Raw genomic sequence first — 12,372 nt, forward strand, 5'->3', positions numbered from 1 at the left:
GCCGCTCCGCGGCATGTGGGATCCTCCCAGACCGGGGCGCGAACCCGGTTCCCCTGCATCGGCAGGCGGACGCGCAACAACTGCGCCACCAGGGAAGCCCTAGGTGTACTCTTGACTTTAAATCATGCTTGGAAAAAAAATGAATAATGATTATTTTATTCTATCCCTCTAAATATTTTGTTGGTCTGATATGCTAAGGAGAAGACCAACTGACTAATTCCCTCATTAATCACTCTAGTGCCAGGTTGGAAATATAGCATTTCATGTGTTATTGATTGGATAATAAATACTTTTATAATATCTATCAGGATAGGCTAGGTAATTATCAACCCTAGCAGTTTAGTGGCTTAAAAAAATAAGACTATTTCCCATTCATAGTGTATAATTACTATCATTTGGCAGACCGGCTTTTATAATCATAGTCACTTAAAATCTCAAACTGATGGAGCAGCCACCATCCTGAATGCTGTGGGTTGCTCTGCCAGACGGTTTCATATTTGAGTTGAAATGATCTGTCTGGCCATGATTCATTGGCCAGAATGAGCTGCATGGTCCTACTTAATTACAAGGGGTACCAGGAAATGCAATTCTACCATATGCCTATAAGGTAGAGAGCTAGAAATACATGTCCTACATAATGACCAAAGGATTTATTAGGAAATCTAATATTCATTCCACTGGGAATTGTTAAGATGGATTTTTTTTTTATTCCATAGAGCTTCAACATTGCTGTAATAGTCTAAAAATGAAATTCCTGTGCAAACCCATTGAGTTTGTGCCATGGTATGTTGTACCCCACAGGTGCTTAATGACACAAAGTTTCAGAGGAGACCTTCTAGAACACAGTATCTCTGCAGGCTTGAGCCAGAATTTAGCAATATTGCTAGTATGAGCAGGCTAAACAATACCTTTTTGGTAGAATGTACAGATAAAAGAAAAATGAAAGTACAGTTGACCCTTGAGCAACACAGGTTTGAACTGCATGGGTTCACATATATGCAGATTTTTTTCAATAAATACTACAGTTCTACATAATCCATGGTTGGTTGAATCCCTGGATGTGCAATCATGGATATGGAGGGCCAACTGTAAAGGGTATATGTGGATTTTCAACTGTGTGGTGGTCAGCAACCCTAACTGCTCTGCTGTATTGTTCAAGGGTCAACTGTATATAAGAAGAAGAAAGGACAAAAGGAACCTCCAATCACAAATATTATCTGTTTTGCATCCTGATGCAGTCTGAATGTCTAGGGAAAAAAAGCTAGGAATGTTGAATAATCCAGGCTGGTGGTGCCCCAGGTGGTTGACAGAAACAAATGCAAATTAATTCTTGAAGAACCCACTTTCATCCTTTACCTTAAAAAGTATCTCACAGTATAAAAAGATTACCAAACATATAAGAAAAGAAGCACCATGAGTTAGAACCCACAGAAACAACTGATAGTAAAATCAGATATTCAAAATCTTTATTTTTTGGAAGACTCAGATACGTAATATAAAATACATATGTTTAATATATACCAAGAAATAAATGAGAGGCTTGTAAATAAGCAAATTTGACAAAGACCAAAACAGAACTGTAATGCATAAAATATAATAATTGTAATTTTTTAACAGCCAATACATGTCTTAATTCAATCAAATTTTTTAACCAAGAATATGTTTTTAATAGCAAATTAGACACAATAAAAGATTTAATGAAGTGAAAGATATAGATAAGAAATTACCCAGAAGGTAATTCTGAGAGGAAAAGAAATGGAAAATGTTATAGAGAGGTCAAGAGAAGTCAAGAAAAAGGGAGACCGGAGAGAAAGTACCTAGAAATGTATGATAGAAGAAGAGAGAAAGGGGCAAAGGCAGTATTTGAAAAGGTAATGGCTGAGACCTTTGCAGAACTGATGAAAGTCAACCACAGATTCTAGAAGTCCAACAAATTTCAAGCAGGATAAATAAAAATAAGTTTACATATGGGCACAGCCCAGTAAAACTGTAGAATGCTCAAAGAGAAAATTGCAAAAATGTTACAAAAGAATGACAGATTATCTTAAAAATGCAACAATTTTACTGAAAGCTGGCTGCTCAGTAGGAAAGAAGCAAAACCAGAAGACAGAGCAAGCAATGATATTTTCAGTATCCATTGAAAATAACCATCAGCCCCAAATTTCTATATCACTGAAAACATCTTTCAGGAATGAGGGTAAAATGAAGATACTTTATTTATTTATTTTTAAAATTTTTGGCCACATTGGGTCTTTGTTGCTGCCTGTGGGCTTTCTCTAGTTGTGGTGAGTGGGGGCTACTCTTTGTTGTGGTGCACGGGCTTCTCACTGAGGTGGCTTCTCTCATTGCTGAGAACGGGCTCTAGACGCACAGGCTTCAGTAGTTGCAGCACGGGGGCCCTAGAGCGTGTGGGCTTCAGCAGTTGCGGCGCATGGGCTCAGTAGTTGCAGCATGCAGGCTCTAGGGCACAGGGGCTTCAGTAGTTGTGGCTCGCGGGCTCTAGAGCACAGGCTCAGTAGTTGTGGTGCATGGGCTTAGTTGCTCCACGGCATGTGGGGTCTTCCCGGACCAGGGATTGAACCCACGTCCCCTGCATTGGAAGGCAGATTCTCAACCACTGGACCACCAGGGAAGTCCCAAAGATATTTTTAGATAAGCAAAACTTCTAAGAGTTTGTCCTCTCATATTTTCAAGCAGAAGGAAATTGATCCTGTATGGTATACTGAGATGCAAGAAGGAAGAAAGATCAGAGAAAGTCATTATGTGAATGAATCAAAACAAATATTGTATAAATTTTAACAATAGTACTGTACTATGCCTTTGAAAAGAGGAACTAAAACACATGGTGGCAGGACTTCTCTGGTGGCGCAGTGATTAAGAATCTGCCTGCCAATGCAGGGGACACTAGTTCAAGCCCTGGTCTGGGAAGATCTCACGTGCCGTGGAGCAACTAAGCCCGTGTGCCACAACTACTGAGCCTGATCTCTATAGCCCGCTAGCCACAACTGCTGAGCTTGAGTGCCACAACTACTGAAGCCCGTGCTCCATAGAGCCCATGCTCTGCAACAAGAGAAGCCACCATAGTGAGAAAGAAGCCCACGCACCACAACAAAGAGTAGCCCCCACTCGCTGCAACTAGAGAAAGCCCACATGCAGCAACGAAGACCCAATGCAGCCAAAAATAAATTTTAAAATAAATAAATTTATTTAAAAAAAGAAACACATGATGGCGATAGCAAATAAGTTGAAAGGATTGTAATTAACATATACTAAAGGTTTTTAAATGGGAGGAGGATAATATATAGGTTAATGTGAGACCTTGATATATTAGGAATGAACATGTCTAGGGTGACAATTGAAGAAAAAAATCAAAACAAATAATTTACAAATTAGAGGAAGGACAAAAAGGAATAAAAAATAATCAATTGATTAAACATAAAGAAAAATAGAGGAAAAAAGGATAAAGTATGATATAACATGGTAGGTTTAAATCTAAATATATCAGTAATTATTTTAAATATAATTGTACTAAAGATTCCAGGTAAAAACAAAGATAGTCATAATACACCTATATTTTAAAATCTAGATGTTAAATCCTTCCAGATAAGGGTACAAAAAGATTAGGAGTAAAAAGGTCATATAACTATCAGACAAAATAAATGTTATGGTAAAAGATTTAGTTCAGGGGCTTCCCTGGTGGCGCAGTGGTTGAGAATCTGCCTGCTAATGCAGGGGACACGGGTTCGAGCCCTGGTCTGGGAAGATACCACATGCCACGGAGCAACTAGCCCCGTGAGCCGCAACTACTGAGCCTGCGCGTCTGGAGCCTGTGCTCCGCAACAAGAGAGGCCACGATAGTGAGAGGCCCGCGCACCGCGCTGAAGAGTGGCTCCCTCCTGCCACAACTAGAGAAAGCCCTCACACAGAAACGAAGACCCAACACAGCCAAAAATAAATAAATAAATAAAATTTAAAAAATATATATATATTTTAAAAAAAGAGTTCACTAGGAGGATTTAACAATTTAAAAATGTATGTGCTCTTATAAGCAAAATCTTAAAAAGTATAAATCAAAATTTGAAATACAAAGGAGAAATAAGCAAAACCACCATCACAGTTAAATTTTAATGTATGAGTCTCAGAAATTTTAAGAAAGGAGATAAAAATCAGTAAGACTTTATAAGATTTTAACAATGTAATTGACACATTTGATCTAGACTTATTCTAGAGCACAGTACAAAATTCTTTACAAACTCATACAGAATATTTATGAATATTATTCTGTGCTGGGCAGTAAAACAGTTTTCAACACATTTCAAAGGTTTGATGTTATACCACATGCTCAGTCTTTAGTGTGATTAAGAGGAAAGTCAGGGACAAGAATAACTATCAAAGACCTTCACATTTGGAAATTAAGAAATACATGTCTGTATAATTCATGGATCAAAGAGCCCACAATGGAAATTGGGAAATATTTTGACTGGAACTATAATGAAAATACTATATAACAAATCTGAGAGATGCAAATAAACCAGCAGAGGAAAACTTACAGCCCTAAATGCTTATATGAGAAAAGAAGAAGGCCTGGAAATAAATAAGCTAAGCATTCATCTCACTAAGTTAGAAAAAGAATAGCAAAATAAATGCCAGGAAACTAGAAGGAAGTAAAAATAAAGAGTAGGAGTTAAAGAAAAAAATGTACAATAGGTATAATAGAGAGGAACAACAAAGACAAAATTTGGTTCTATAAAAAGATTAATAATATTGACAAATCTCTTTCAAAGAAGTGGGGGGAAGGCACAAATGAATAATATTAGGGATGAATAAAAATATAATAACTCAGGTGCTACAGACATTAAAAAGATCAAATAACCTACACATATCCTCCCATATAGTTTAAATCATCTCTGAACACCTAATACAATGTAAATGGTAGGTAAATATATAAATAAATGTAATAAATAGTTGTCAGCATTATGCAAATTCAAGTTTTGCTTTTTGGAGCTTTCTGTATTCTTATTTTTCTTTTCTTTTTCAAATATTTTCGATTTGAGATTGTTTGAATCCACGGATGCAGAACCCTCTGATACAGCAGGTCGACTGTATAACAGAAATGGTATACAGTGCAGTGAACTTTCCAATAAATAGTATTGGCATTACTGTTTATCCACATGGAAGAAAGTAAAGTTGGATCTTTGCCTCAAAGCATACTTCAAAATCAGTACAGGTAGATTAAAGACCTAAATGTGAAATGCAAAATGAAAACTATCAGAAGAACATTTAAAGAATGTCTTTGTGCCCTTGGAGGTAGGGATAGATTTCTGTAACAAGATTCAAGAAGTACAAATCGTGAAGCAAATGGCAGATAAATTTGACTAAACTTCTAGTTATCAAAAGACACTATTGAAAAAAAAGCCTAGCTACAAAGTGGGAGAAGATGTTTGCAACATGTGAAAATAGATGCATATATGTCTTGACTATATCATGAACTCCTACAAATCAAGAAAATAGTAAACCTGTAGACAAATGGGAAAAATAAAAAAACTTATAAAAAATGAAGAAAATTCCATAAAATAAACATGAAAAGATGCTCAATCTTCTTAGTCAGGAAACTGCAAATTCAGCCTGCAATTATCTTGCCCATAAGATTGGCAAAACCTTTTTTTAAAACCCAAACAATATAAAATGTGAGATTTTAGAGTTTGAAACAGTTTTGAACACTTTTGATTCAGTTTGCAAATGTCTTGTAAAGTTAAAAAACTATATGTGCTGCAACCAAGCAGTTTCACTTCTGAAATTGCTTTAAGCTGAGGGCCTTTTGAAATTTAATAAGTAATTAATGCTGTATTTGAATGAGGTCCAAAATGATAACCCACTAATGCTGAACTCCAGGCTAGAATCAATTGTGTTTCATGAGGAGGAATCAGTATATTTTTACAAAACACTTTCATTTTGCTATGGTAAAAGTGGTTTTGAATTCATATTTTAGGCACTGACTTATTGAAAAAAACTGAAAGCAAGTGTACATTCCAAAATCTTATTTAATATTAAAAGTAGTTTTTTAAAACTCTGTTATGACACCTGAATACAATTAGAACCTATATTAATTGACTCGATGACCAAAAAGATTGATGAACTGCAACCTTAAAAAAGTGCAAATGAGTTTTTCAATAGTTGACTAAAGCCACCCCATGTCACATAAGGGTCCCAACTAATAATTAAAGCTAGCCACTTGAAGAAGAGCACAAAAACATTACACTAAAATACAACAGTTCTGCTGTCTTAAAGAAGGAAGACTAAGTGGCATCATCAGCATCTGAGGCCCCACAGATGACCTACCTGCCCTGGTGGATTTGTTAAATAATGGGGCATGGTTTTAGGGAAGCTCTGGCAGTTTCAGAGAGTTGTGGAAAAGAAAATGTACCTCCACATATTCAACTTTAAACTTTCTTTCCAGTTTTCCACTTACCCATTTTCCATTTGTGTGTTTCTTTCCTCTTTACTGTCAGGAAGGGTCACCTTCAGAGGGCCAGTTCGATCCAGTATGATATCAGCCTGGTAGAGACAAGCAGTACCAGTGTCCACCACAGTGAGTAAATTCAAAATGAAGTGCTTATTTTAAAGCCCTAGATTAGATGGTGGTTGTTACATGGGATTTGGATCTATCCAAAAAATGGTTGACCCAAAAATTTTTTTCTGTGGGTTTTTCATGTGAAGATGAATTTCTTATTAGCTATATGACACAAGTCACCTTTTTTCCCCAAAGAAAACCATGTTATCTCAATATGTGAAATTACGATGTTAGCTATAATGTGTTACACAGATTACTGTAAGGGACTGATCTCTCCAGAAGTAATCTGAAGTGGGCTCGTACACAGGGAGGAGGAGGAGGAGGATTTTTACCTACAAGTATAGGCAAATCTTTGGGAAGCTTGTAGGTCAGTTCATGTTTTAAAAGTATCGTGAGACTTCTGCTTCTGACCAAGATGGAGTAACAGAGCCTGGATTTACCTACTACTTGAAAAATTTAAAAATGGACATTATACATTAAGCAGTGGTTTTCAAGACATTGGACAACAGGAAACAAAGGATCGTGATCCTCGAGAGATAGGAAACAGTTGAGATGAGCCAATGATTGCCTCAGATTATTGCCTTGAACGAGTTTCCAGGCTGTGGCACAGGGGTTTGGGGGGATGGCCCAGGCTGAGCTTGGTAGATTCCCTGAATTGAGAAGATGAAGCTGAGAGTCCAGAAACACCAATGTGGCTATAGTTCACTGAATGGAGTACTGGAAAAGAGAGCTGCAAAGAGAGAGAATTTCAGAGATCTTCAGTTCAAGTATTCAGCTGAGTAATAATCAGCACATATATAGTAGGAAAATACTTGAGGTTAGGGTAAGAATTACCTGAAAGGATTAGAGGTACCCAGTACTCACACAAGGCTAGGAAAAGTGCCTGTTCCAATAATAAGACTAAAAATCCTAATTATTAATTGGGTAATAGGTAGAGTACACAGAAGAGTGTTTCCCCAGTAGTGGGGAATAATTAGCCCTAGATTGAGCACTGCTCCAGTCCTGCCTAACAAACCTTAAAAGCAAGAACTGAAAGAATCAACTTGTTTCCAAATAACTGCATCCGAGATCAAAGTTCAATAATACAAAAAAAAAATCCAGTACCCAACAGGTAAAATTCACATATCTAACATCCAATCAAAAATTAAAAACCTGTTAGTTTAACATATGAAAATCAGTCAATGTGATACACCACATTAATAGAATGAAAGATAAAAACCACATCATCACAGTAGATGCAGAAAAAGCATTTGACAAAGTTTGACATCCATTTATGATAAAAACTCTCAACAAAATAGGTATAAAAAGATACTTTCTCAACACAATAAAGGCCATTTATGAAAATCCCACAGCTAACATCATTATCAATGGGAAAAAACTGTAAGCTTTTTCTCTAAGATTCAGTATAAGGCAAGGATGCCCACTCTCACAAGTTCTATTCAACATAGTACTGGAAGTACTAGCAAGAGCAATCAGACAAAGAAAAGAAAAGAAGAGAAAGGAAAAATCATCCCAATATGAAAGGAAGAAGTTAAATTATCTCTGTTTGCAGATGACATGCTCATATATGTAGAAAACCCTAAACACTCATTAATAAACTGTTAGAATAAATGAATTCAGTAAAGTTGCAGGATACAAAAATCAGCATATAAAAATCAGTTGCATTTCTCTACACAAACAGTGATCTATACAAAAAGGAAATCAAGAAAACAATCCTATCTTCAATAGCGTCAAAATGAATAAAATACTTAGGAATAAATTTAACCAAGGAGGTGAAAGATCTGTACAATGAAAACCATACAATTCCAATAGCATTTTTCACAGAAATAGAAAAATCAATATTAAAATTTGTATGAAACCACAAAAGACTCTGAATAGCCAAAGCAATCTTGCAAAAGAGGAGAGTTGGAAGCAACATACTTCCTGGTTTCAAATTATATTACAAAGCTACAGTAATCAAGGCAGTATGGTACTGGCATAAAAAGAAACACATAGATAATGGAACAGAATTGAGGAAACCAGAAATGAATCCCATCATGTACAGTCAATGAATTTTTGACAAGGGTGCCAAGAATACACAAAGGATAGTCTTCTCAATAAATGGTGTTGGGAGAATTGGATATACACATAGAAAAGAATGAAATTGGACCACTATAGTGCATCATACACAAATATCAACTCAGAATGAATTAAATACTTACATGCAGGATCTGAACCATAAAACTCCTAGAAGGAAATATAGGGAAAAAGCTCCTTGGCATTTGCAATGATTTTTTGGATATGACACCAAAAGCTCAGGCAACAAAAGCAAAAATAAACAAGAGGGACTACATCAAACTAAAAATCTTCACACAGCAAAAGAAATAACAAAATGAGAATGCAACCTAAGGAATGGGAGAAAATATTTGCAAACATATATCAGAAAATGGGTTAAAACCCAAAATAAATAAGGAACTCATACAACTCAATACCAAAAAAACCAACCAACCCAATTTTAAAATGGCCTCTCCAGCATGCTAAGCTCATTCTTTCTTTGAGTTCTCAGAGAAATGTATGTGGAATGCCTTTTTACTCCTATAATTCTAAATAAATGAAATATTAAAATAACTGTTTATAAAGCAGTCAAACGGGATTTTAAGTGTAGGATTTCTTATGAGTTAATCGCAAGTTTTATTTTTTTTAAACCTTGAATTCAAGTAAGATTCCTCTCTCTTCTTACTGAGTGTCATAGGACCAATTACATCTTAATACATAAGCCCATGAAGGAGAAAAAAAATTTCTCAGAGTTTCCAGAAATTAGTTTTTTCCTTTGTGTATGTGACCAAAAAGGAGGAGAGGAGCAAAGGACCTGAATGGACATTTTTCCAAAGAAGATATACAAATAGCTAACAAGTATATGAAAGGTATTCACTATCATTAATCATCAGGGAAATGCAAATCAAAACCACAATGAAATATTACCTCATGACTATTATCAAAAAGATAAAAGATAAGTGTTGGCAAGGATGTTGGAAAAAAAGGAAACTTTGTACACTGTTGGTGGGAATGTAAATTGGTTAAGCCATTATAGAAAATGTTATGGAGTTTCCTCAAAAAATTAAAAATAGGACTGCCATATAATCCAGCAATCCCTCTTCTGGGTATATACCCAAAGGAAATGAAATCAGTACCTCAAAGAGATAGCTGTGCTCCCATGTTTATTGCAGCATTATTTACAATAGCAAAGATATGAAAACAACCTGTATCCATCAATGGATGAATGGATAAAGAAATGGTGGTATATACAACGAAATATTACTCAGCCTTTAAAAAGGAGATCCTGCCATTTGCAACAACATGAATGGACCTGCAGGACAGTGTGCTAAGTGAAATAAGCCAGACAAAGAAAGAAAAATACTGCATGACCTCATTTATATGGTTTTCTTTAATCTTTTTTTTTTTTTTTTTTTTTTGGCCACACCGCGTGGCATGCAGCATCTTAGTTCCCCGACCAGGGATTGAACCCGTGCCCCCTGCAGTGGAAGTGCAGAGTCCTAACTGCTGGACAGCCAGGGAAGTCCCACATTTATATGTTTTACCTACAAAAAGTTACACAGAAGCAGAGAGTAGAAGAAGGGTGGTTATGGGGGTAAGGAAGTGGGAGAAGTGGGGAGACACTGGTCAAAAGGTTGCAAAGTTGTGGTTATGTAGGGATGAATAATGAAGAAATCTAAAGTACAACATGATGACTGTAGTTAATAATACTATATTGTATACTGGAAATTTGTTAACATGTATATTTGTTACATGTATATGTAAAAAAGTAAAATTGAGTAGTGGAAATCACCCAAGCTGAACAGAAAAAAGAAGAAAAGATTTTTAAATCAGGATAGTTTGAGATCTTTGGGACAACATCAAGAGTACTAACATCCACATTATAGAGGTCTCAGAAATTGAGAAGAGAGAAAGGGGCAGAGAATTTATTTGAAGAAATAATAGTTGAAAACTTCCCTAACCTAGGAAAGGAAACACATCCAGGTCCAGGAAGCACAGAGAGTCCCAAACAAGATGAACCCAAAGAGGTCCACACCAAGACACATTGTAATTAAAAATGGCAAAAAATTAAAGGTTAAGAGAGAATCTTAAAAGCAGTGAGGGAAAAACAACTAGTGATGTACAAAGGAACTCATAACACTGTCAGCTGACTTCTCAGCAGAAACTTTGCAGGTCAGAAGGGAACAGAACAGTATGTTCAGTGTGAGGAAAGGAAAAAACCTACAACCAAGAATACTCTACCCAGGAAGGAGAGATAAAGAGTTTTTCAGACAAGCCAAAGCTGAGAGTTCAGCACCAGTAAACTGGCTTTACAAGAAATGTTAAAGGGACTTATATAAGCAGAAAAGAAGAAACCACAGCTAGAAATATAAAAATTACAAAAGGAAGAATCTATAAAAACAGACTCATAGATGCAGAGAAGAAATGGGTGGTTGCCAGAAAGGAGGGATGGTGGACAAAATAGGTGAAGGGGATTAAGAGGTACAAACCTCCAGTTATATAATAAATAAGTCATGGGGATGTAACATACAGCATGAAGAATATGATCAATAATATTATAATAACTTTGTATGGGACAGATGATTACTAGACTTATCATTATTTCATAATGTATGCAGATGTCAAATCATTATGTAGGACACCTGAAACTAACATAATATTGTACATCAACTATATTTCAATTCAAAATAAAGAAAAAAGAAAAGAAATAAATAGTATAGCTACTGTGGAAAACAGTTTAGCAGTTTATCTTAAAGAGTTAAACATAAATTTATCTTAATATCCAGCAATCCCATCCCTAGATAACAACCCACAATAAATGAAAACATATGTCTACACAAAGACTTGAATGTCCATAGTGGCAATATTCATAATAAACCCAAAGTGGAAATAATCTAAATATTCATCAACTAGATATGGTATGTCCATGAAATGGAATACTATTCAGCCATTAAAAGGGACAAAGTATTGATACACACTGTAACATGGATAAATCTCCATTATGCTGAGTGATACCAGCCACAAAAGACCACAAATTGCATGCTTGCATTTATATTAAGGTTAATGCTATAACATGGATGAACCTTGAAGATACTATGCAAGTGGTTGCCTAGGGTTGAGTTTGGAATGGGAAGTGACTGCAAAAAAATTAAACATAGAATCACTATATGACCCAGCAATTCCACTTCAGGGTATATACATAAGAGAATCCAAGCCAGAAGCTCAAATAGTTGTTTGTATACCACTGTTCATAGAAGCATTTTTCACAATAGCCAAAAGATGGAAACCACCCAAATGTCCATCAAGGAATGAATTGACTGGACAGCTGCATGTAAATCAATGAAGTTAGAACACACCCTCATACCATACACAAAAATAAACTCTAAATGGCTTAAAGACTTAAACATAGGATGTGACATCATAAAACGCCTAGAAGAGAACATAGGCAAAACATTCTCTGATATAAATTGTACCAAGGTTTTCTTAGGTCAGTCTCCCAAAGCAATAGAAATAAAAGCAAAAATAAACAAATGGGACCTAATAAAACATAAGCTTTTGCACAGCAAAGGAAACCATAAACAGAACAAAGAGACAACCCACGGAAGGGGAGAAATATTTGCAAATGATGCAACCAACAAGGGCTTAATCTCCAAAATATACAAACAGCTCATACAACTCAAGAAAAAACCAAACAGCCCAATCAAAAAATAGGCAGAAGAACTAAACAGACATTTCTCCAAAGAAGACATACAGATGGCCAACAGGTA

General features: G+C 35.8%; 1 protein-coding gene across 13 annotated transcripts in view; it reads left to right on the forward strand.

The window, feature by feature from the left end:
• The window catches only part of NRG4 (neuregulin 4), a 140,949-nt gene that overhangs the window by 104,417 nt on the left and 24,160 nt on the right, over positions 1–12,372 (forward strand). For all 13 annotated transcript variants that reach the window (XR_003681668.2, XR_003681673.2, XR_003681672.2 and 10 more), the window contains one exon: positions 6,510–6,589. Coding sequence is in view for 1 of the 13 variants with exons in the window: in XM_028495142.2 (XP_028350943.1) it covers positions 6,510–6,589 (80 nt within the window). In the remaining 12 variants the exon portion in view is untranslated. The remainder of the gene's footprint in view (positions 1–6,509; positions 6,590–12,372) is intronic.

The sequence above is a fragment of the Physeter macrocephalus genome, chromosome 11 (assembly GCF_002837175.3).
Source record: "Physeter macrocephalus isolate SW-GA chromosome 11, ASM283717v5, whole genome shotgun sequence".
Classification (NCBI taxonomy): Eukaryota; Metazoa; Chordata; class Mammalia; order Artiodactyla; family Physeteridae; genus Physeter; species Physeter macrocephalus.